The sequence below is a fragment of the Procambarus clarkii genome, chromosome 49 (assembly GCF_040958095.1).
Source record: "Procambarus clarkii isolate CNS0578487 chromosome 49, FALCON_Pclarkii_2.0, whole genome shotgun sequence".
NCBI lineage: Eukaryota > Metazoa > Arthropoda > Malacostraca > Decapoda > Cambaridae > Procambarus > Procambarus clarkii.
This window is the reverse complement of record NC_091198.1, coordinates 30,317,654-30,344,089: the sequence shown is the minus strand read 5'-3', so window position 1 is coordinate 30,344,089 and position 26,436 is coordinate 30,317,654. Positions and strand designations below refer to the sequence as shown.

The 26,436-nt window shown below is 44.0% G+C and overlaps 1 protein-coding gene across 1 annotated transcript in view; it reads right to left on the bottom strand.

The window, feature by feature from the left end:
* Positions 1-1,292: 1,292 nt before the first annotated feature.
* Positions 1,293-26,436, bottom strand: part of LOC123763353 (uncharacterized) — a 132,992-nt gene continuing 107,848 nt past the window's right edge. The window contains exons 10-13 of the mRNA XM_069303306.1: positions 14,919-15,074; positions 3,122-3,228; positions 2,773-2,960; positions 1,293-1,474 (exon numbers count right to left, since the gene is read on the bottom strand). Of these exons, the coding sequence (XP_069159407.1) occupies positions 1,293-1,474; positions 2,773-2,960; positions 3,122-3,228; positions 14,919-15,074 (633 nt within the window). The remainder of the gene's footprint in view (positions 1,475-2,772; positions 2,961-3,121; positions 3,229-14,918; positions 15,075-26,436) is intronic.

Below are 26,436 nucleotides of genomic sequence, written 5' to 3'. Positions count from 1 at the left end.
ACAGCGCCATCTATGGACTGGATACGTCAGGTGTTTGTGCCCTAGCCTGTGAGTGTGGTGTATTAGTGTCCCAGTTATTGATGACGTGTCTGTTTACAGAGTCGACCTGGGACCACTGTGTTGACGATTGAGTCAGTCTACCCGAGGCAGCCAGTCTCCATACTGTGAAGTTTGCTGCAGCTATTGTGACGTCGTCCCCCCGGAAGAACACTGTGGTGTGTTAGCCTGCCATTGGAGTGGCAGTGAAAGGATTTACCCGGGACCGACTGTTGGAGACGATCATCCACTGGGGTATTGAGGACAGGAGGGTGATTTGTGATATCACACGAGACTCCTGTCTAGGGCGTACCCCTTTTATCGTTCGTGGAGTGGCCGTACCAGCCTTGGTGGCTCAGTACCTGCCAGCAGACCTGCTGGACGTGTGGTTGACGGCCTCCACGACGGTGCCCCCAGTGGACCTGTGTTTTGGCTGACCTGTGGCCAGGGTAGGCTCGGTATTCTCAGAAGACACGTCTTGAGGCCACGAAGAAAGCACTGCGGACTCAGCACCTAGCTTATTGATCAAGAGTCTTCAGCAGAAGACTAGATTGTGCACGATCCCCTTGTAAAGTGTTAATACCCCTCCCCCTTGTGTACTCTTTTATTCTATATATTTAATCGGTGATGGTGAACATTATAATATTAAGTTCTTAACTTTCTTTCCCTACTCCCTTTTAAGTTACTTGCGTCACGGATCTCATCCCTTGATAGCCACTACTGGCTTGGGAACGGATACATATATCTTCCTCTAACAACATCAGAGTGAGAACCCCGTTGCGTCCCGAGAGGGCCGTAACACCGCTCGCATCTTTTTTCTCTCTTCTCTATCATTTCTCTATCACTTTTTTCTTCATTTCTCTCCCCTCTTCTCTCATTTTTCTATTATTTTTCCTCTCTCCTCAGTCTTCTCTCTTTTTTCTTTTTTCTTTGTTCTCTCTTCTCATTTCTCTTTCATTATCTCTTTTAGTCCTCTCTCTATCACTTCTGAATCTCTTCTCTCTATTCTTTCTCTTTTCTTTCCACTTAATTCTCATTTATATCTCTCCTCCCTTGCCTCTCTTCCCTTTTCTCTCTTCTCTTCCTTCCCTTCTTTTTCTCTCCTCTTCTCTTTTCTCTCTTCTTTTCTATTTCCTATCTCTTCCTTATCACTTTTATCCCTTTCCTCTCTTTCCCTGCTTCTCTCTCATATCTTTTTTTTCAATTATATGCTTATTCTTTCTCATTTCTCCTGTTATCCTTCTATCTCTGTTATTTTATCTTGTCTCTTCTCTTCTCTTCTCTGTTACTTTATCTCTTTTCTTTACTCCTCTTTTCACTCTTCTGTATCTTTTCTCTTCTTTCTTATGTCTCTTTCTTCTATTTTCCCCTTTCAGCAGGCGGCAGTCCGTCCTCCAAACAAAGGCCCAAAAGTGACTTCCATACACCCGCCAAACCCCTGTTTATGAATGAAAAACAGTTTACATTCGACTCACAACTGTTGATGTTTGAACACTTCTGGAACAAGTGCTTCACTGACGAGTTTTGTTCAAACCACAACGCTGTAAATGCTTCACGCGCGTACTTCAAATACAAATAATCGCCAACAGAACCTAAACACCTAACCTAACCTATGTCTATATATGCACAACATGCTAATATATTATAATATTAATTTATATATGAGAAAATTCCCGGTTTGAATGAACAGCATATCCAAATTTATGAAGGCGTCTGTGGGGTCGACCACTGGATGTAATGGACTTGAGTCGAGGACGGGTTGGGGTTAAGGCATGTACTTGGGAGGTTGCTAGCTCGATTCCCCATATGAATCCAGTCGATTTTCTCATTGATATATCACGTTAATATGAATTCATTGTGCATTTAAAAGGGAGCGTTGGTGAAAGGAACTCCTATACCAAACCAGAGTTTAGTATAGGTATAGGTATATTGTTTAGTTTGGTATATTAAAATGTATTATAATATTTATTATCTTGATGCCTCAAGACCCCTTGTGTGGAATCATTTGAATCTCAATTGCATTACTTATACCAAATCATTGCTCAGTGGTTTAAGGTGTGTGTTTGGAGAGCCTATCCTCATAAACAAAGGCCAAAGTCCATTCCATTCACCCGCCAAACCCATTGTTTGTAAATGAAAAACGGTTTGCACACGACTCACGATTGATGACGTCCGAATACTTCCCGAACAAGTGCTTCATTGGCGACTTTTGTTCGGACCATAACGCTGTAAATGCTTCAGCCACACACTGCAAATCCAAATTATCGCCAACAGAACCTAAACACCTAACCTAACCTAATTAATGCCTAACCATGCACAGTATGTTAATATATAATAATATTAATTTATACTTGAGAAAAGTCCTATTATGAATGAACACCATGTTAAAATTGATGAATGTGTCTTTGGGGTCGACCGCTGGATGGAATGGACTTGGTCTGATGATGGGTTGGCTTGGAATTACCCAGGTTGCAGGTTTGACTACCCTTATAGCTCCATTTGATTCTCTCAGTATTTATATTCTGGAACCTTTCTTCGATTTCAAGAGACAGTAACTATTTTGCATGTAACCTACGTTATGCCCCTCAACATTATCAACCATTCAGAATGGTAAAAATAATTTCTTTGTTTCTCATTCCAACTTCTTACGTTAGCATAAGTTTTGATGTGTTTCTGCATCCCTCGCTCATTATAAATTGTCCCTACATTATGACACCTCAGAACACCCCATCTCACCAAAAATTGCTGCAATACTGTTACCTCCGGAATATATGCATAGAGCACCATAGAAATCTCCAAGTTCCAATGGACGAAGGGTGAAGGTGGCACTGGTAGAGGTATCTGACTTTAGACAGTTCCGTGCATGTTGGAGTCCCTTCATCAACTGGTAATTTAAGATCCCGAATTCTTGCAGGCGTTGAATTCTATTCGGATAATAATGTATTTAATATTTATAATTCATTGCAATATTAAAATTTGTGCTAATCACTTCGTTTACGCTACAATCCAATTAGTCGTATTTCAAGTACTGTAATCATATATATATGCTAATACAATTAATTGTTTGTTATCAAAAGAGCCTTACAGTGGGTCGATCTTGTGCCTAAGTGTAGAGTTCTTGGGGAAGGCGAGACTGACGCTGGTAGAGGCGTAGTATGTCTCCTTGGCCAAGTAATATGGACACGTCTTCGTCTGTGGCACACCAAGGCACCACAACACACAAACAAATTTGTTAGCTTCATAAAATATAATGAGTATACTAAGACCAGCAACACCAACACACAATAGTATTAATAATAATAATAATATTAGTAAGAATAAAAAAAATACAAGTAATAATAATAATAAGAAGAAGAAGAAGAATAGTAATAATAAAAATAATGAAAGAACATTAATAGGCCTAAAAAATTACCGGATCTCCCCAGTTATCTTAAAATTCACTGTAGAAGACTCTCAACGTCAGTTTACCGTTATTCAACTGATCACCATTACCAGCCACTCTCAGTTCACTAATCTCAATCTTGCAATTTACAAACTTTCCAATCACATTTTTAATTTACATATAATTTATACACATCATATCTATCATTTCAAAATACTACCTTGAAAAAATTGATAAAGAGAAGTTGACTGATTTACGATCGACCAGTTATTGAAAGTTGATTAGGATGGGACCCTTAGACACTAGGGGGGGGGGGGAAGTTGCACAAATTTCTGGTGCACTCCCCTCATGATAACTGTACTTACCTATCTGTGACTACGGGGAAATGAGGTCTAGCTCTTTATGCCTAGCCTAATACCCTTCTTGAACCAGTTGCGTTAACGCTTCACTATTCTAACACTCAATATCTTTGTCGAGCCTGTCCTTAAAGTTGTGAATGGAGGTGGCTTCCAAAATTTCTTCAGTTACTGCATTCCACTTGTTGACCACCCGTACAGGGTACGAGTATTTCATTACATTTCTTTCGACTCATTTGCGTATCCACTCCCACCTGTGTCCTCTTGTTCTATTGTCTCTTAACTTAGAGGCTGTCCTTAAATTTAAATTTAAAATTTTGCCCTGAGAGGCGAGCTTATTGGGCAGCGCCACTCATCCTGTGAGTGGACATACCGCCATAGCAACATGTACAACACTCCCCAATAGGAAGAAAACCCGCTGGGTTGTTCCTCCTGTCACTTGTACCCAGACACAGGTGGGACTTGCTTAACTGTCTCAAGTGAACAACTCCTCAAACTAGAAGTTTAACATTTGTCAACCCTTAAAATCTTACGTTATCTTGCGTGTGCAAAATGGGGGAATCTTTTAACAACAGTATCAATATTTGACAAATAGTGTTTTTCTAACTCAAACAATGTGGGTTTTATTTTTCTACACATATTTTTAATGTGCCTCAGGTGTTCACATTCATGTAGATAGTGGTCAAGGTGGTGTCTGTCACTCTCATCACAGATTCTCCGCTGATCAATTGTTGTTTCCATTCCGAATCTCCATGGATATTTGTATCCAAGACGGATTCTAGCTATTACTGATTCTCTCCCGCGTCCTCCTCCTCTTCGTCCATAATGATTGGGATTGCCAGCTGCAACCATGTTGTACCATCGTACAGATTCACTGGTTTGTGCTTCTATCCTCCTTTCCTCAGTTACCCTGTCACGGTGATGTTGCCTGACAATACCTCTAATTTGTAGAAGAGTCTTGAGTATGAAGCATTCAATATGGTCTCTTTGAGCGCCTTCAGCAGCCAGCACATCTGCTCGTTCATTCCCACATATTCCAACATGGGAGGGGATCCACAGAAACTTGATGACTCTTCCCTGATTGGTAAGTACTCTCACAGCTCTCTTAATTTCAGTGACTATCGCAAGATTTTCTGCCCGATTTTTACTAAGGCTTTGCAGTGCTGCTTTTGAGTCAGTGCAGATCACTGCACCATTAGTGTTTCTGTCAAGGAATCTTAACGCCATAAGAATGGCAGTTAGCTCTGCTTGCGTTGAAGAGTAATAGTTATCAATATGCGCTCTTTCTTCATTTCTGCGTTGAAAATCATTATCCTTAATTACAGTGTATTCTCCACCAGCCCTGCCATTGACAGGATCTGATGACCCATCAGTGTAGATTTGATCTAGTTCATTTCGGACTTCTTTATAAATTTCCTCGAGATACTTGTGCCTCATTTCTTGTGGTATTATGTTGGATGTTTTCGTTGTCATTTCATTAATGATAATCCTGCATGAGTCATCCTCCCAGGGGAGGTAACCTCTCTACAGGCAGGAGCTCACGTGCTTGCTCAAGCAGGTGAAGTTCTTCAAGGTAGCAGACTGATCTGTGATGCCATTTTTTATTCTCATGTTTCCTCCTGTTAGCAGCACAGAACTCAGATTTTTCTTGGCAATATCATTGAAATAGAGATCTCTGGCTATCCTAATTGCAAGCTTAGCATTCAGTTCCTTAATTTTGCTTTTAACACTGGGGAGGGACAACTCCTCTCGTAGATTAGACGATTTGGCAGTTCTTGGGACTCCAAGAATGATTGTCTCGGCTTCATTTTGAATGCTTTCGAGCCTTTTCATATCGCTTTGGGAGTAGGTGCACAAAACTGGTACGGCATAGTCAGTAACGAAGCGCACATAGGCTGTGTGCATCATTTTAAGCACAACAATACAGGCTCCGTGTCCATTCCAGGTCATAGCTTCGAGTGTCCTGAGTCGGCTTTTGCATGTTCCTATGAGCTTGCTGAGCTCTTCTTTCTTCCCCTTGTTAGAGCCGACAGTGACACCGATAGTGGTCAACCCATTCAAGTGTTCCAACATTAATTTGTAGTTCTTCATTTTCTCTCCGCTTGTGAGGAGAGTTTGCTTTTGTCTTGTTTGTAGAGATAGTGAAACCGAGCTCCACACATTTCCTTCCAAGGAGTTCAATGGACTGTTTAATTTTTCCCAAGGTTGGGGCTTGTATTAGGACATCATCTGCATACCCCACTTGTTGCGTCCCTTCCGGAAAATCAATATTTGCAATGGCGTTCGTAAGTACATTGAATAGTGTGGGGCTTAAGACTCCACCTTGGGGGGTACCGAGTTCCATACTCATTGTTCTTGAGACTGAAGCAGACTTGGCTTTCCTCCCTGTGAGATAGTCTTCAATCCATTTTATGAGTCTTCCCTTGACACCCCAAGCACGCAAGGTCGTCCATAATCGCAATCCCTTGTGCTTTGTCGAAGGCTCCTTTGATGTCGACAAATACAGAGTACCTAGCTGTGTCATTAGCCAAGTAATTACCTATACAATTTGCTGTGCTCTGTCCTTGAACAAATCCATTAACCTCCTCCCCTAGCCTGCCTATTTGGTGCAGCAGACGGTTTAGAATTATCCTTTCAAGCATCTTGCAAGTGCATGACATGAGACTGATAGGTCTGTAATTGCCAGGGTCATTGGGCTTCGGTATTGGAACGATTATTGCGTGTTTCCATTGTGTGGGCAACACGCCACTTAGGAATGATTTGTTAAACAAGTGGAGTAGTGGATTCCCAGACAATTCACACCGTGTATTAAGTATGTCGTAAGTGACTCCATCCTCACCAGCTGCAGTACTTTTACCCTTTTTTATTGCCCCCCCTTACTTCCTGGGCTGTGATTGGTTCTCCATACTCATCATCACTGTCTGTGTTCTTGTTATCCTGATTCTCCTGTCATTATGACGCAGGAGTTGTTCCCTGCTTATTTTTACAGAGAGGGAGGAGGAGGAGAAGGATGCTGCATCACTCCACTTGTGAATTAGTTCTTCAGCCTTGCCCTGGGGGTCTTTGTGAGCCGCAGGCCGGGTTCTGCCCCTCTTAGCTGTCTGAGGTTTCGCCCACACTTGTCTTGCAGACGTTTCTCTTCCAATAGAGCTCGTGAATTCTAGCCATTGTCTTTCCCGCTCTTTAATCTTCTCTTCCCTGGCTACTTGACACACAGTTTTAAACAGCTCTTGGTTGCTGTCAGTGGGATGTCTCCGGTACTCTATTCTCATGGCCAATACATTTGCATTGAGGATCTTAATGTAATCGTTCTCATACCATTATATTTTCTTCTTCTGAGGGTTATTTCGCCCAGTCGCACGGCGTGAAGCTCTAATACAGCTTTCAATTTGGTTATTAAATGACACTAAGATCATTGACCAGCAGGGTAGGTTCTTCATTAACAAATTCAGGTAGTGTGTCAAGTTCAAGTTTACTCTGTGGCACATTTTGGTTGATTATATGCAGGGCATTATTGTTTAAATAAAGAGTTACCCACAGTGATTCATACTCATCCCCCACGTGGAGGTCATCAATAATCTGTGCGGGAATGTTGTTATTTACAAAAGTGATGAGACCCCATTTTCTCTCCCCAGAAAGCAGAGAGAACTTGCGATAATCGCTGAATCTTGGGTTGAAGTCATCACATACCAGCATCTCCTGAAGCACTATGACATCAGTTTGGTGTTTACGGACGCACTGTATGATGCCATTAATTCTATTGAGGATTCTGTAAGCAGTTCCATTGTAGTATAATGAGAACTTCTTGAATGTGATTATCCACCTTGAGGTTGTTTGTCATCAGATGCGCTATGTGCATTGTTATGTTCACTTGCGTTATGTATTGTCCCGACCTGAGGGGGTTGGTGCTAATGGAACTTAAACCTCCAAAGAGAGCTCTGGTTGCTGCACCAGACTGTTACTTGAGTAACGGTGGACAACCACTCTCTGCCGGAACAGACAACCGACCTCGGCAGCCACACTCCCGCTACTGTCGGTCGACCAGTAATGAACTCTGGAGTGCTTGAAGTTTTCTCAGATCACCCTGTACATCTCTTGATCTTGGAGAGGGGTTCAGCATCACATATCTAGGGGTGCGGCTCCAACACTGGCCCCGTTGTCCTGTGCACACACCCTACTTGAGCTGACATGACTCCCCACTCTCTCCTTGTTTGGAATGATCTCCTAAGTTCTCCTCTTGCGAATTAGTATTCTCTGCCACCCTATCTGCAGCTGTGACCCTTTCTCTCTCACTCCTGCGTTATGGAAAGCCTCACCAAGACGAGCAAAAGCCAGTTAACAATATACATTTAATAAATAAGGAAATGGTACACATTACATAACATAAGAAAAATGGGACATTATTATACAACACTCTAAGCTATTACAACCCGGCAGTAATCTAATACCATATCCTGGCTTCACCAACCGTCCATATCTAGTTGTTGCTCAACTCTTGGCTTACCACTTACTTCTCCCTCACTAAATGGGGGTTACAATCTCGTCACAACATTATTGTACAATCAGCGCTAAAACTACATAAAACTCAGCCTGTGGCTGAGACACCAGAAACATCTGCATAAATATTCCCCAACACAAGAAGAAATCAATATGTCACCTTTCACTGTGTCTTACACGCCAATAAGCATTCAAGCACTCCACTTATACATTATGTGTGATCACCATGAACCTCTGTTCTGCTCCTAGAGGCTCACTACAATGTATATCTCTAGGTTCTTCAAAATAGTAAACAAGGCTCTTCTGCAGTCCTCCCAAACTGCTACACAATGATGTTCTCATCAAACACCACTGATGCTTCACCACTGATCCAACAGACACGTGAAACTCCTCTTCACTGCTCCTTTACACAGTTTGAAGTCGGCTCCTCACTAAGGAGCTCTGCTTTCCCATAGAGTTCAACATTCACTTCTCCAACCTCGAAGTTTCCTCCATTAACTTCTTCCCTGGACTCGAAGTTCTTTCATCAACTCCTTCCCGAAACAAATCTGCAATTTCCATTGCCATGTCAATAAAATGTTTCCCTACTAAAACAATTAAATGTATTCACAGAAAATAAAACTCCACGATCCAACATCTCCTTAAACTATTGCATCGCCGTAATGGTCCTCCCTTATCTTGGGCGAGTCGGTTTAGGACGTTGCTGGCAGCCACCCCGGTCGTGAGGCTCCCTCACTCAGTCAGCCACTGGCCTCCGGGGAGGGTGGACGTATCACTTCGCCCTCCAGGATGTTCCTCTATCTCAAGTCTCTTATTTCAGCTCACTGCCTTAATAAAACATATATACTATATTCATAAACACTTGCCATGATCGCTGGGCACACGATCAAACACAGGCAACCACTGCAACAACTGTTATATTATATTACCGCAGAATTTATCTGTGAGGGCGCTCACGTCAGGTTGGCTGCAGCTCAAAGATGTCCTCTCTGACATCCAACCAGGTCATTCTTAGACGGCCTCACAGCTCTTCTGCACTTGACTTGAGCACGTTAAGTCATCCACAGGCTTCACACATAAACGCCTGCTTGATTACTTCCTCTTGTAGGGGCACACAACTTGGGGTTCTGGTAGTGGGCACTGGTGTTGCTATGTTCATTGGGGTTGCTGCAATGTGCACCGGTGTTGTTGCAGTCTGGTGTTACTGCATGCACTGGTGTCATGATATCATCATGTCTGCTGGCATGCTCTGATGTTATGGTATTGTTATGGCCACAATGGGTCGCAACCGGGTTCTTTGCTGGTGGAACTAAAGTTCTGGTATCCGGCCCCAAGTTAGTAGTGGTTTTCAAGGAGTGAGCTCGGTAATGCAAGTAAAACACAAATGGGGGAGGGGGTGGATTGAATACGACACTTCATCACTTATCAATATATTCACATATAATCACTTTCCCATCACCTTATATATAATCCTAAAGGAAGTATTACTACACTTAATATATACACAAGTGTCTCTCTCATGGGACACTAAGCGCTCCTCGATGCTCAATCGATGCAGTCTTGTCAGCTTTCGTGTTTCCTCAACACACAGTACCGTCTTCAACCAATGCTGGGAAACACCAACGAGTCTACCCTAGCCACGGGCCAGCCTATACACAGTCTCACTAGGTGCTTCGTCGTGAACGTCCACAATCACTCTCCAGCCTGGTGCTGGCAGAGAACATCAGCCTCGCACTGCTGGGCCTCCACACAAACAAATACAAAGGTAGCTAACACTTGGCAGGAGCTTCTTGCAACTCGCTGTATACACTCCTCCGTAGCACCTTACTGTCAGTCTTTTCTTCCGCGAGCTAGTCCCGGGATACGCTGAATTCCGTCACTTCCACTTCACAGGCAGACAGTAGAACGCTTCACAGTTCTTTTTCGGTGGCGGCTCAATGCTTCTGTAAAGCAGAATGGAATGGAGAGATATTGGCTGCCCTGGGTAGACTGATTGTCCTCGTACCACAGCAGCCCTATGTCGACTCTGTGGAAACAGACACGTCATCAGTACACTGGTCAGTACATAGGACACTAGGAAACATCACTTACTGACTCTGACATAGACATACAACTCCTCCTACAATAGATGGTGCTGCATTTCTAGGCGCCACCTCACCAGAGGTCAGCACCAGCTACCTCTCGATCTGACTAGGACAGGAATCTAGCGCCTCTTGCTGGTATCTTCCTGTCACCACCAGATGGCGTCGTCCAAGTTGTGGGGGGGGGGGCTTTGGGAGCGGACTCACAGATGGCATTGACGTTGCTGCTCCGTGCTCTGACGATGGTTCGTAACAGGTATCATCGTGTCTGCTGTCATTTACCTAGACAACACTTGCTGTATCACCTTGTTCCAGGCTCTGGCTTTCTGGACCTGATATCTGCTTCCACAGGATATCGAGAATATGTTCCTGGGAATTCTTGATTTGAATTGAGATCGCCACAGTAGCTGGTGATCTCAAGTTCCGTTTGCTTGCATATTATTTGTATAACAAATGGATGATTCCGTATCACCAGATCAAGTATGATTGTGATAAGAGTCAGGGTGAGGTCCTCCTGGGTGACAGGTGGTGGGCTGGATTTTGGGGTAGAGTGGGTGCCTGGTGTGCTTGGAGGGGGAGGTGGGTTGGAGAGGTCTGGTTCAGAGGAAGGGGGTGATGGGAAGGGCCTTTAGGGATTAGGGAGTGGGGTATGATTGGGTGGGTTTCCCGGTGGAAGGGGAGGTGGGTAGGCCTCAGGGAGGGGGAGGGGGGGGGGCTGGGGCCTGCCCCACTCATGCCCCAGGCCGAGGCGTGAGCAGGGTGATGGAGCTCCGGTCCGGACCCCTCCAGTCACCGGATCACCTGTGACCTGAGGGGTCGTTATTTTTGGGCCACGCCATGCAGGCCTCTATATGCAGTGCCAGTTCCAGGCGTGGTGGGGTTGCCTGCAGTCGACACGTTTAGGTATTACTGGGTTCTTATCCCTAATCTTCTGCAGACATAGCTTAGTGTCGTGGAGGCCACTGCAACACCCACACCTAGTTCCGTCAGCGCACTGCCAGGTTCTGTGTGTCCACCGTTGGCACTTGCCACATAAGGCTGGGCTGCCACTATACCGATCCATTCTGCAAGGCCTTATACCCGGTATCGTAATGAAAGGGGTCAGCTCTCCCTCCAACATAGCAATTGCTTAGTTTTTTGGTACTCCCCACAGGTCCCATGTTGTGCCTGACCCAGATGATCTGGGGGTGGTCTTAAATATACTCAATATCAGCATGGATATCATAGTTCTTAATAACGACTTTGGTCCGTCTAGGCTGTAAGCCTGCATGCAACAGGTTAAACCTCTTACCTCCGTACTCTTGTTCTACCTCTGTGTACAACTTCATGGCTCTGTCACCACACACCTGCATAACAACATTGCTTCCTGCAATCTTGCTTTCAATGCGGTGTTCTTTGTTGGTGTGGGTGGCCTTGATGATGCATTTAAACTTATCTTCTGGTCTCATATCTCATGGAGAAAAGATTAGGGTTTGCCACTGACCACTCTCGTCTTGCTGTTGTCGGTATTGTTGCTGCTGCTGTTGTGAGTCATCCATACGCTTCATGTTTGCCTTGTCCCGTCTCCTACCCATTTTGGATCTGAATAATAAGTATTCACCTTCCTCTTCCGATGCGGTGTCTCTCCCATTATCACTGTTGTTGGGCCCTTGGTCTAGGCCAGTAGCTCCACCCATGCTGGAGGAGTCTGGACGGCTAGACTCCCCCAGGCTGAGAGGGTTGGTGCTAGCCGTACTGGCCTCTTGCTGTTGTTGTCTCGACTGACTTCTCGTTACACGATCCATCTATTTGCTGCGGCTCATTTCATATGTGTTCTTGGGTGGTATGTCTTCAACAATGCACTCTACTCTGGACACACATACCCATATAGACATCGCAAGGCACTGTGCTTACAGTTCTCACACGTAGTGTAGGGGCACTATACAGTATAGGGGTGTCCTGGCGGTCTCTCGTGTAAACAGCAGTCGCACACACAAACCGCGACCTTGGGTAGGGAGGTCATAAGAACTATTTTACACAGAAGTGGTGCCTGGGGCGGCCAGGTAGTAGCTGGTGACCCACCTCCTTACACTGCTCCCTTCAGTGATCGTGTATCTCACAACATAAGTAATTACTGCTTTGATTTCTGGCTAATCCACACATCCACGGCCTACCACAGTTGGTAGGAGGAGCGTTGACTTGGTACCGCTGCAGCTGATCTATTTGGCGCACTTAAGACTAACCCTTAGGCCTAGGCCTGTGTCAAAAGGCAGGACGAGTACATCCTGACCTGCTCCTCCTCCTCTGGCTGGAGGCACACTGGCGGCTGTCCTTGTCCAACTCGTCAGTTCCCCCTCAGTATCTTGTACATTGTTGACTTATTTCTTCTATTTATTCTGTTCTCTAAGGTTGTGAGATCCGGTTCCTTCAGCCTCTCATCATAACTTAATCTTCTGAGCTCTGGCACTAGTCTAGTTGCAAACCTCTGCACTTTTTCAACTTTAGTTTTAAGTTTCACAAGATCAGTGCTGCATGTGCTGAATTGTGCAGTCAATGCTGCATTCCAGACTATTGTTGCATGTTCCAGTACAGGTCTAACAAAAGCTCGTAGATTGCTTTGAACGTGTCCTGATTTCGGTTTCTAAAAGACGTTCTAAAGTTTGCCAGCATCCCATATGCTCCCGATGTCGCCCTGCCTTTGTCTGCATCTGGTGTTAGTGATGGAATTTTATCCACTCCCAATTCTCTTTCTCTGTTAGATTCCTGGAATTTTCTCCCATTAATGGTGTAGACACCTCCTGGTCTACTTTCTCCCTTCTCCGTCTTCATTACCTAACACTTATTAGGATTGAACTCCAGCAAACACTTTTTTGTCCACTCCTAGAGTTTGTTTAAGTCATCTTTCAACATTTTGCAGTCCTCCTCTGTTTTTACATTTTTCATTATTTTGGCATCATCCACAAACATTAACGTGTACGAGCTCATTCCCTTGGTAGATCATTAACATAAATGAGGAACAGTAGTGGTCCCAGGACCAATCTTTGGGGGACTCCATTTGTTTCATTCCTCCAGCTGGAGACCTCGCCTCTCTGTCTTTTGTCCTTCATATATTCCGTTATCGAGTTTATTATCTTCACAGTTATCCCAGCTTGTTCCTCAATTTTGTACACTAGCTTTTCATGAGGAACAGCATCAAAAACCTTTTCAAGGTCTAGGAAAATGCAAGGTACCCAGCCTTCTTTTTCTTGTTGTATTCTAGTAACCTTGTCGTTAAACTCGATAATGTTTGTCAAGCAAGACTTTTTCTTTCTAAATCCATGATGCCGTTATGTTACAAAGTTTATCCTCTATAGATGCTCCATTTTTTCGACCTGATTACTTTCTCTAGCTTATTGCAAGGAATACTTCTCAGTTACAGTGGTATTTAACTTAATGCTTCCTTCTTTACCTTTTCTTGAATATTGGTACAATATATGCTTTTTTTCTATACTTCTAGAATAATTCCTGTTTCGAGTATTTTAATAAAAAACTCAGTTGGTGGGTGACAGCACCTCTGCAGCCTCCTTCAGTATCCATGGTGATACTAAGTGTGGCCCAATTGATTGTGTTGCATCTAGTTCCTTCAAATTCTTTCTAACCTCTTCCACTGTGACTACTATGTCATCTAGTTTTACCTCTGACCTTTCATCCATCAAATCTTGTCTCCACAATGGTTCCAATTTAAAGACATCCCGAAATCTTTTATTTAGTTCCTTACACACCTCCTTGTCGTTTTCCATGAGCTTTCCCCTTGCCTCTTTAAGCTTCATAACGTGCTCTTACTGCAGTTTTTCTCCTTATATGGCTGTAAAAGAGCTTTGGTTGGACCTTGCTTTTGCTGCTGTGTATCAAAGCACGGAGACTTCGCCTTCAAATATTCTTAACAGTTCATGGAAATTTCTAAAGTATTGCAATAGAAATCATTCCAGAACTAAATCAATCGTCATTCCAGGAACGGTTGAGGGTCTCAGGACTAACAACACTACAGACCCAACACGACAGGACTGATCTTGTCGAAACCTTCAAAATACTTAACAGATTGAAAAAATACAAGGACTTCAGACCACTTCCTTAAAATGTGGAATGTAACTCGCACACAGGGCAACAGCTTGAAGGCCAACAACCCGCAATGTACGACACATTGTGACACAATCGACTTAATAATGGTCCAGGACGGACCGAAACGTCGTCGTCTCTTCATCTTCAAGTGTGTGGTTTGGTCTCCACAGTTGATTGATATATTAATATAACTAAATCTTTGGATCATTAAATGGAATCGAACTGCTGTTTAATTTTCACAGCTCATTACACACAGAAATCACAATAGAGTGATGCATCAAATGAACAAATCCATATGGGCCGTGACGAGGATTCGAACCTATGTCCGAGAGCATCCCAGACGCTGCCTTACACACCTCCCCTTAAGGCAGCGTCTGGGATGCTCTCGGACATAGGTTCGAATCCTCGTCACGGCCCTTGTGGATTTGTTTCACAGCTCATATCAATAATTCTGAATGTTTTGTTATTGGTTCACCTTCCGCACATTACCATAGCGAAGGTGTTGTGTATAATGTATAGGATGCCGCTCATGGTGCCGAAGGCAGCATGATTATGCTGGAGCACGTCTCTGATGGCTCGGGGAACGTCAGAGTGGATGACAGCTTGTTTCTTGAAACGGTACAGTGTCGACCCCGGCTCTGCTTTCTGAAACCGCCCAAAATTTAACATTAATTGTACCTGCGCACACATTTGATTGACCGCAAATACCGAAATATTAATGATATAATCTGTCGAATTTTATTAGCATTCATCTAGCGTAGTTTTTTGGGGAGGGGGGGAGGTGAAAAAATAAATAAAAGTTTTATAAAATGTAATGGAAATCTGGTTTTCACAGAGGCAGTAAGTAAAGGATGGCAGCAATCATAATATATTATAACCTAAGTTGTTTGTTACAGTGTATGTCATGAATCTTGCCTCCGTCAAGCGTCAAGGTTCTTGTTTTGCAATTATTATACAGAGTTACAGAGATTTATAATATAATGAGTAGATCAATAACTAAGCTCACACACACACAATGTAAAAGCAGACGAGGAGTCACAATAACGTGGCTGAAATATGTTGACCAAACCACACGCTAGAAAGTGAAGGGACGACGACGTTTCGGTCCGTCCTGGATCATTCTCAAGTCGAAACGTCGACGTCCCTTCACTTACTAGTGTGTTGTTTGGTCAACACAATGTAAAAAGACTTTGTACAAGATGGCGGCCAGGACTCTATCCGTTTCTCCCTCTTCATCACTCCCAGGCTCTCTCTCTTCCATTCTTCCTCACTCTCTCCCACTCCCCCCTTTTTCTATGCTCACCCCGCCCTCAAATTCTGCCATTCTCCCTCCCGCCCTCTTTTCCTCCTTACCTCACTGTCTCCTGCCCCTCCCTTTCTCGCAGTCTCCCGCCCATTCTCTCCCTTTCTCCCTCCTTTAACCTTTTTATTGGCCCAATGGCTCAAACATGCTCCAGTAATGGTGAATCATCATTGTCGATGATAAATCAACGTTGAATCGACGTTAGTGAATTGAATGAACGTTGTCGATGTTGAATTAGCGTTATTGACGTTCATTTAACGTTATCAACGTTAAATTAACGTTATCAAAGCTAAATTAACGTTATCGACGTTTAATTAATGTTATCGATGTTGAATCAAAGGTTATAACAGTCGAGTTGGAAATAGATAAAGTGTTTTCCAAATAGTTGGAAAACACTTTAGATAACCATAACCACTCTTCAGACCCCATAGGACTTGTTGGTTGTCGTAATACAACCGATTCCACCTTAAACAGGACATAGGGTGAACCCACACCACCCATGATACTATCCTTGCAGCGCTTGGTGCGGCTAGCCTCAAGTGTCTGGCCTCTAAACTCGAATAAACATACAAACAGACATTCTTATAAATATACATAAAGAAATACATGTTTGAAGGTGAAGAGAATGAAATAAAGGATACACACACATAACATGTGCCATAATCAGGAAGAGTATTGACAACTAAACGACTTAAAATCCCCTGGTGTGGATGGAATTAAATCCAAAGTCGTAAAGGCAGATAAACTATGCCTGTCACTGAAACTCCATTTTATATATTCTCTGGACAAATGGATAGTTCCCGCTGTTTGGAAATAGGCAAATTTCACACCAATTTTATAAAAAGACAAAGAGCTCAACTGAAAACTACCGTCCGATCAGTTTGACCTCACACATCTGCAAGCTCATGGATGGAATCCTAAGGAAGGGAATCACTCACCATCTTTCAGTGAACAATCTTGTTAAATCGACGTAACATAGGTTAGTTAAAAATAGATCCTGCCTATTAAATCTGCTCACTTTATGGAAACAGTAACCAGCTACTCAGATGGGAGTATACATGGTATACATGGACTTTGCTGAAGCTTTTTATAAAGTACTACATGAAAGACTTGCGAGGAAATTACTGGCTCATGGAGTAAAGATTAGACCACAACAATGGATAAAACAATGGTTAAAACAAAGAAAACAAAAGGTCATACTAAACGGAAATGAATCTGACTGGAGGAATGTGGTGAGTGGGAAACTGCAATTGTCCATTTTGGGGTCAACCCGCTTTGTCATATACATCAATGACATTGACGGGAATCAGAACCTACATCCTCAGAACTGTAATTGAGATTAAGATTTGTAGTAAAGTGATAAGTGAAAGTGATACTGAGTTCTTACAAAGATACAAAGAGAGCTACGTGAACTCCAGAAGTAATCAGAAGACTGGAAAATGCTTTTTGAGATTGCAAAATGCAGGACCTTTAGGAGGCCCCATCTTCAGAGAGACATAGCTGCTTTGAAGAAAGTTAAACACCGGCAACAAAAATCATTCCAGAACTAAGTCGACGCCCATACCACGAACTGTTGAATGCCACAGGGCTAACAACAGTGAAAAACATACATAACAGGGCGGATCTCATTGAACCTTTTAAAATATTAAATAATTAGGAGGAGATTGATGCAGACAATTGCTTGACAAGGTCAGATGTAATACAAGAAAGGAACAATGGTTTCAGGATCAACAAGCCACAATGTAGGATGTAAAACAGGAGATGCTTTTTCACCCATGGGGTTATAAGCCGAGGGAACCCATGGTTGGCGCCTGACAGCTGAATGGACAGCGCTTCAGATTCGTAGTCCTGAGGTTCCCGGTTTAATCTCCGGTGGAAGCGGAAACAAATATGAGCAGAGTTTCTTTCGCCCTGATGCACCTGTTCACCTAGCGGTAAATAGATACCTGAGAATTAGACAGCTGCTGCGGGCTGCTTTCTGGGGGTGTGTAACATAAAAAAGGAGGCCTGGTCTAAGACCGGGTCGCGGGGATGCTAAGCCCCGAAACCATCTCAAGATAACCTACTACCCGTCGAAGCCACGAACACCAAATCACTGGTAAATTTCTAAACCCAGCTTGAAAAATCATCAAGCAAATAGGGGACTTTTGACAAGCCTTTGACTTCCTGTCCTCGTCGAGGCCACTGGAGTGTTAGTGACACTCAGGTAAACTATTGCCTAAAAACCACAATGAAAGGTGAGGACTGTTAAAGGGCTCTCAACCTGTCAGGGCCGTCTTAAGAAGTAAGAATGACAGAATAAAGGAATGGGGAAGACATATATGGAGTGGCAGCATGGGCTCTGGAAGAGAAGAAGTAACTGAGGGGTGGGAAGGGTGGCGCTGAGAACAAAAGTTCCTGATTGGTAATGCCACCAGGTTACTGGTGGAAATGCCAGATGGGGAGATAAGGCAGTGATGGATGCAGGAAACATAAACAATAAAACAAGTTGTACGAAACTACAAGGCTCCGTTCGTTTAAAGTCACATTCAAGAACACGTGGAAAACAACCCACATATCTTTTTATGGTACACTAAAATATTTAATTTTACAATAACTACCGTTACCACCAAATTTCATTACTTTACACTTTCCTGAGTTAAACTTTAGTAGTCTTTTTCTACACCATTCCTCCAGTTTGTTCAGGTCGTCTTGTAGTCTCTGTCTATCTTCACCTGTCTTGATTGTTCTCATAAGTTTTGCATCATCAGCAAACACTGAGAAGAACGAGTATACCCTGACGAGTATGAGTATACCCTGTATGTATGAGGGATCCAGTCGGCCGAGCGGACAGAACACTGGACTTGTGATCCTGTGGTCCCGGGTTCGATCCCGGGCGCCGACGAGAAACAATGGGCAGAGTTTCTTTCACCCTATGCAACTGTTACCTAGCAGTAAAATAGGTACCTGGGTGTTAGTCAGCTGTCATGGGCTGCTTCCTGGGGGTGGAGGCCTGGTCAAGGACCGCGCCGCGGGGACACTAAAGCCCCGAAATCATCTCAAGATAACTTCAAGATAACCCTCTGGAAAATCGTTTACATATATAATTGAAACAGGATGGGTCCAAGTACAGAGACCCTGTGGGACTCCGCTGATGACTCTGATGTTGAACCCCCTCACAATTACTTGCTGTTTCCAGTTGCTTAGATACTCCCTTATCCACTGGAGCACATTATCTTTTTTCCTGCTAATTTCTTCAACTTTTGTAACAGCCTCTTATAGGGTATTGTATCAAAAGCTTTCTGACAGTGTAAGAAAATGCAGTCTGTCCACCCTTCTCTTTGTTGCCTGGTCTTAGAATTCTATTAAGTCTGTGAGGAACGATTTACCATCTCTGAACCGGAGCTGGTGGAGTTACAAAGCTCTTTCCCTCCAAATGTTCTTCGGACCATTTACTCACGATGTTCTTCTCCATCACCTTCCATGGTATACAAGTTAGGGAAACTGGCCTGTAGTTTAGTGCCTCTTGCCTATCACCCTTTTTGTATATTGGGACTACAGCTTCCAGCCTTCCAGCTTTACGGTAGGTCTCCTGTCTCCAGAGACCTGTTTATAAACTATATAGTGGCACACTATGTGTATGCGCGCGCGCGCGCGCGCGCGTGTGTGTGTGTGTGTGTGTGTGTGTGTGTGTGTGTGTGTGTGTAATTACCAAAGTGCCTAATTGTGCTTACCTAATTGTGCTTGCGGGGGTTGAGCTCTGGCTCTTTGGTCCCCCCTCTCAACCGTCAATCAACAGGTGTACAGATTCCTGAGCCTATCGGGCTTTATCATATTTACACTTGAAACTGTGTATGGAGTCAGCCTCCACCACATCACTTCCTAATGCATTCCATTTGTCAACCACTCTGACACTAAAAAAGTTCTTTCTAATATCTCTGTGGCTCATTTGGGCACTCAGTTTCCACCTGTGTCCCCTTGTGCGTGTTCCCCTTGTGTTAAATAGACTGTCTTTATCTACCTTATCAATTCCCTTCAGATTCTTGAATGTGGTGATCATGTCCCCCCTAACTCTTCTGTCTTCCAGCGAAGTGAGGTTTAATTCCCGTAGTCTCTCCTCGTAGCTCATACCTCTCAGCTCGGGTACTAGTCTGGTGGCAAACCTTTGAACCTTTTCCAGTTTAGTCTTATCCTTGACTAGATATGGACTCCATGCTGGGGCTGCATACTCCAGGATTGGCCTGACATATGTGGTATACAAAGTTCTGAATGATTCTTTACACAAGTTTCTGAATGCCGTTCGTATGTTGGCCAGCCTGGCATATGCCGCTGATGTTATCCGCTTGATATGTGCTGCAGGAGACAGATCTGGCGTGATATCAACCCCCAAGTCTTTTTCCTTCTCTGACTCCTGAAGAATTTCCTCTCCCAGATGATACCTTGTATCTGGCCTCCTGCTCCCTACACCTATCTTCATTACATTACATTTGGTTGGATTAAACTCTAACAACCATTTGTTCGACCATTCCTTCAGCTTGTCTAGGTCTTCTTGAAGCCTCAAACAGGCCTCTTCTGTTTTAATCCTTCTCATAATTTTAGCATCGTCCGCAAACATTGAGAGAAATGAATCGATACCCTCTGGGAGATCATTTACATATATCAGAAACAAGATAGGACCGAGTACAGAGCCCAGTGGGACTCCACTGGTGACTTCACGCCAATCGGAGGTCTCACCCCTCACCGTAACTCTCTGCTTCCTATTGGTTAGATACTCCCTTATCCACTGGAGCACCTTACCAGCTACACCTGCCTGTCTCTCCAGCTTATGTACCAGCCTCTTATGCGGCACTGTGTCAAAGGCTTTCCAACAATCCAAGAAAATGCAGTCCGCTCAGCCGTCTCTTTCTTGCGTAATCTTTGTCACCTGATCGTAGAATTCTATCAAGCCTGTAAGGCAAGATTTACCCTCCCTGAACCCATGTTGGCGATTTGTCACGAAGTCCCTTCTCTCCAGATGTGTTACCAGGTTTTTTCTCACGATCTTCTCCATCACCTTGCATGGTATACAAGTCAAGGACACTGGCCTGTAGTTCAGTGCCTCTTGCTTGTCGCCCTTTTTGTATATTGGGACCACATTCGCCGTCTTCCATATTTCTGGTAGGTCTCCCGTCTCCAGTGACTTACTATACACTATGGAGAGTGGCAAGCAAAGTGCCTCTGCACACTCTTTCAGTATCCATGGTGAGATCCCATCTGGACCAACAGCCTTTCTAACATCCAGATCCAGCAGGTGTCTCTTGACCTCCTCTCTCGTAATTTCGAACTCTTCCAAGGCCGCCTGGTTTACCTCCCTTTCTCCTAGCACAGTGACCTCACCTTGTTCTATTGTGAAAACCTCCTGGAACCTCTTGTTGAGTTCTTCACACACCTCTCAGTCATTCTCTGTATACCTGTCCTCGCCTGTTCGAAGTTTCAATACCTGTTCTTTCACTGTTGTTTTCCTTCTGATGTGACTGTGGAGTAGCTTTGGTTCGGTCTTGGCTTTGTTTGCTATATCATTTTCAAAACTTTTCTCTGTTTCTCTTCTCACCCTGAAGTACTCATTCCTGGTTCTCTGGTATCTCTCTCTGCTTTCTGGTGTTCTGTTATTCCGGAAGTTCCTCCACGCCCTTTTGTTCAGTTTCTTCGCTTCCATACATGCCCTATTATACCATGGATTCTTCTGTTGCTTCTCAGATTTTTTTCCTTTGGGCCGGGATGAACCTGTTTACTGCCTCCTGACACTTTTGGGTAACATAGTCCATCATACCCTGTACGGACTTATCTCTGAGGTCTGTGTCCCAAGGTATTTCACTTAGGAAACTTCTCATCTGTTCATAATTTCCCTTTCGGTATGCCAGCCTTTTGATTCCTAGTTCTTTTTGGGGGGAGATAAGTCCTAGCTCTACCAGGTACTCAAAGTTCAATACACTGTGGTCACTCATTCCCAAGGGGGCTTCCATCTTAACTTCTCTTATATCCCACTCATTTAGGGTAAATATCAAATCAAGCATTGCTGGTTCATCTTCTCCTCTCATTCTTCTTGGTTCTGCGATGTGCTGGCTTAGAAAGTTTCTTGTTGCCACGTCCAGCAGCTTAGCCCTCCATGTTTCTGGTCCTACATGCGGGTCTCTGTTCTTCCAATCTATCTTCCCATGGGTCTCCCATAATTAGTAGTCCAGATCCATTCCTGCTAGCAACAGAAGCTGCCCTTTCTATTATGTTAATGGTGGCCATGTTGTTTCTATCATATTCCTGTCTAGGTCTTTTGTCATTTGGTGGTGGATTATATATGACTACGACTATAATTTTTTCCCCTCCATTTGTTACGGTACCTGCTATGTAGTCACTGAAACCTTCACAGCCCTGAATATCCATCTCCTCAAAATCCCAGCCTTTTCTTACCAGCAGAGCTACACCACCCCCACCTCTTCCTTCCCTCTCTTTCCTCATAACATAATAGTCCTGTGGGAACACTGCGTTTGTTATCGTTTTGGTGATCTTTGTTTCTGTGAGGGCTATTATGTCTGGGTTTTCCTCTAGTACGCATTCTCCAAGCTCATTTGCTTTATTTGTAATTCCATCTATATTAGTGTACATCGCTTTGAGGCTCACTTTCTTCTGTCCCTTCTCAAATCGCCTCCTTGGTGAGTGTTCTGCTGGTGGAGGAGGCTGTTCCATGGGTGTAAGTACCTGTGAGGTGGATAACAGGGTCTCAGAGGATACTGGGATGAGGGGCGGGGGATCCGGTGAAGGGGGAGGGACAGGGAGGGTATGGGGTGAAAGGGGAGGGAGGACGGGAAGGAAAGGGGGGGAGGGAGGACTCGGGAGGAGGGGAGGGGTAGAAGGGTGGGGATTGGGTGTGGGGGGAGGGAGATTTGGCAGAACATTTGAGTGGGGGCAGGGAGGGTTTGGGGTAGGGGGGTTTTCTATGCAGAGGAGGGAGGCGGGGTTGTCTTTCCTTCTGGTGTTACTGGGTAGCTGGTTGTGGGTTCCCCCCTCGCTTCTGGGGGTGTTGTGTTGGGAGCTGTGACTTCCTGGTTTTCCCCTCTCGCCCTGCGCCTCTTCCTTGCTTCTGCCGCCACGGCTCTCTCCTCCCTTGTCATGTCTCTCTGGAGGAATACATTTTTTAATCTTCCCACGTTTTTCAGGGAGCTCTTCCTTGATAGGATCTTCTCCTTGTGTGTGTGTGTGTGTGTGTGTGTGTGTGTGTGTGTGTGTGTGTGTGTGTGTGTGTGTGTGTGTGTGTGTGTGTGTGTGTGTGTGTGTGTGTGTTTGTGTGTGTGTGTGTGTGTTTGTTTGTTTGTTTGTTTGTTTGTGTGTGTGTGTGTTTGTTTGTGTGTGTGTGTGTGTGTGTGTGTGTGTGTGTGTGTGTGTGTGTGTGTGTGTGTGTGTGTGTGTGTGTGTGTGTGTGTGTGTGTGTGTGTGCGTGTGTGTGTGTGCATGTATGTATGTTATGGAGAACTGACCTGTGAGATTTATATTTATTTAATTTATATGAATATAGTGTTTATATATAGATTAATTTATACATTATAAAAGCTATTTGTATGATATTTAGTGGACTGTATTTCTGCAATATTCTCACAAATCGACTCCTTGCACATTAGGGGGGGGTTATATTAAATTTATATATATGCAGCTGTTATGACCCTGGGTTCATCAGTGGAAACCAGAGGTCAAATTGAGCTAAATAAATGACCTTATATTATTTGAGACGCTTGTCGACGTGCCTCTGTTCGTATCTTCCTTGCCAGACGTAAGACGAATCTTGTTTCTCACAGGGCATTTAAAGACTGAGATTGTGGTTGATTATTAATTAATAAAAGAGGCATCAACTATGTTTACAAATGATTAGAAAGTATTAGTAAAGTAGATCTGAGTAAACTTGGATATAGGGCTGCTGTACGATTAGCTGAGTAGTCGGCCGGCAGCGAGTCAGCTGGGGTAAGCTGAGACTGGAGGCTGGCCTCCTTCTCTGGCTGGCGTCGTGGTGTCAACATCTCTACGGTGTTGCTCTGCATCCCTCTCCCCTTCCTCCTACTTCTCTCCCTTACCTTATCCTGTGTCTAGTTTACCAAGCTAAGTAAAGTGCTGTATTCTCGTTTTCTGGCATAAGTGTGTAGTAATGTGTATAGGGTATCACTAGTGTTTATATTGCTATGTTACTCTAAGGGGTCCCAGTGGAACCACGTGTGCTCAAGTGGTCCCAGTAAGCTACCTAGAGTCCTCGCTAGTGTCCCTTGCCTAGTAGACTTTACCCTAGCTTGTGCTAATTGTAAAACCTTGTATCCTGCCTATGTGGACCAAGGCTTTTAAGGTAAGATCGTGTGGTAAAGTGATTATTGTTATTGTTGTGAATGTATATGGGGGGTTGTTAAGAGGGCTTAATAAATAAGTTAGTTTTAAAGGAGTATCCATTCTTCCTGTGTAGGAGAACAATGATCTACCTCTAGGCTGACATTTTCAGGAAGCCACTATAAGTATTACTGTTTTATATTTTTATGGGGGCCGGGCCTTTATGATCTCCCTTAATGGTGATACCTCCTGATTCTAACTGCTGACCCTACACCATAATAATACCAGATCCCCCATAGCAGCAACATATATAACAGCAGCCAATCAAACTACAGTACTAAACTACATATATTTGTAATGAAAATTGGGAGGTCTTATCTTTTTGAATGGTAGGATTGGTCCACCAGGTATAAACAAGGATGATGACACCAAATAATCCTCGTAGTTGAGGCTAGTATCATCCCATGTACTGGTTTACTAGGATTAATTCTTGCTTCCTCTTTTATTGTTCCTGTCAAAGGGCACTTGCTGTAAAACCGGAATCCTATATGTATGACAGCAATATCAAAGGAAATACTGGTATATCATTTATATGATAAGGACCAAGGAATAATTACCTTGGTAAAGTCGCTGTCTCTCATACTAACCGGTTCGCCCTATATCTACCTAACATAATTGGCCAGGAATGTGGTAATAAACGAGTTTCAGTAATACACTTCCCTTATAGTAGTCGTAGTTGCGTGTCGATAACAGAAGCACTTTACTCCTGTGACACAGCTGTCCATCGGAGGAATTATAGGAGCTGAACTCGCCCCAGCGACCTGTTATCTTAACAACAATGGCCACTACTGCCTCCACCACTGACGCCCTGGCTCTCTTGTCCAGATGTCAGCAAGTGGTAGAATGGTCACATTTACTTTATTTTGTTACTGATAATTAAGTTAATTCAAATGAGATGTTTTTATGATGTTAAAAGTCCAAAGACTGCTGTATTAAGAATAATTCCCGATAGAACAGCTGGTGGAATTAATAGCACCCTGTGGCAATGATATCCCGTTTTTATTGACGGAAAATTCCACTGCACCACGTCTTCTATGAGTGAATTTATTTATACAATAGCAGCAATATTATCTGCATATTGTATTTAATATTAGTAAATGGTGTAGGGTTTTCCGACATATGTATGTTTGGTGTGTATATTAAAGTACTGATAGATAAGCACTACCATCAGTATAGGTGTACGAAGTAGTTTCCAGGGACTGTAAGGAGAATGAGTGTAATAAATACTTCATGTTGACAAGAGCTGGTGGCTCGTGCCTGGCTGGGCCGACCACATGAGTCTCTCACTGTGGGTAGGCCAGGACGTCATCGCGGCTCTCCACTCTCCTAAATTGTCTCTCTGTCTCTTTCACTGTGTCTCTCCCCCTCTGCTTCTCTACCACACTGTCGGTATCTGTATGTTTCTGTCCATCTCTGTCTCTCTCTACCATACTGTGAGTATCTGAATGTCTCTGTCCATCTCTATGTCTCTTTCACTCTGTCCTTCAGTCTGTTCCCAGCCTCTGGGCAGAGCAGACGTGTGGGTCAGGCGCTCCTCCGCTCCTCCCCACAGTAGCCAGGCCGCACCCGCACTCTCACTGTTCCCTGCCATATCGTCCCTCACACAATAACAAGCAAAGTGAACCTTGCCAGCAGTGCCTTAATAGGGTTTCTTAGAGAAATGCAGAGCTTGTGTATGAGGGTGGCAGAATTCTTAAATGGGATTAGCTTTGAGTCTCAGAGCCATTATTCCTAGGGAGCTCTGAGCCTATAGGTAGGAACAATAGAGTGAGCACAATATATATATTGGCCTTCCAGGAGCCTATCTTTATTTGAAACACAGAACAGTTGTACAATTGACTGAAATCTGTGGAACCCAAGCACGCTGTGCAACACCAGTGTGTGTGTGTACTCACCTATTTGTGCTTTCGGGGGTTGAGCTTTGGCTCTTTGGTCCCGCCTCTCAACTGGTATACAGATTCCTGAGCCTACTGGGCTCTTTCATATCTACATCTAAAACTGTGTATGGAGTCAGCCTCCACCACATCACTGCCTAATATATTCCATCGTTAACTACTGATACTGAAAAAGTTCCTTCTAACGCCTCTGTAGCTCATGTGGGTACTCAGTTTCCACCTGTGTCCCCTTGTTCGCGTCCCACCAGTGTTGAATAGTTTATCCTTGTTTACCCGGTTGATTCCTCTGAATCGACCGGGTATGTGTGTGTGTGAGGGGTGGCAGCCATCGCTGACCACAGCCCACCTCACCACCTGTTTACCCAAGATGCCTGTGGTCACCTAGGGTGGCAATCCAAGCCCTATTATACTGTTCTGTAAGGACCATTCTCCT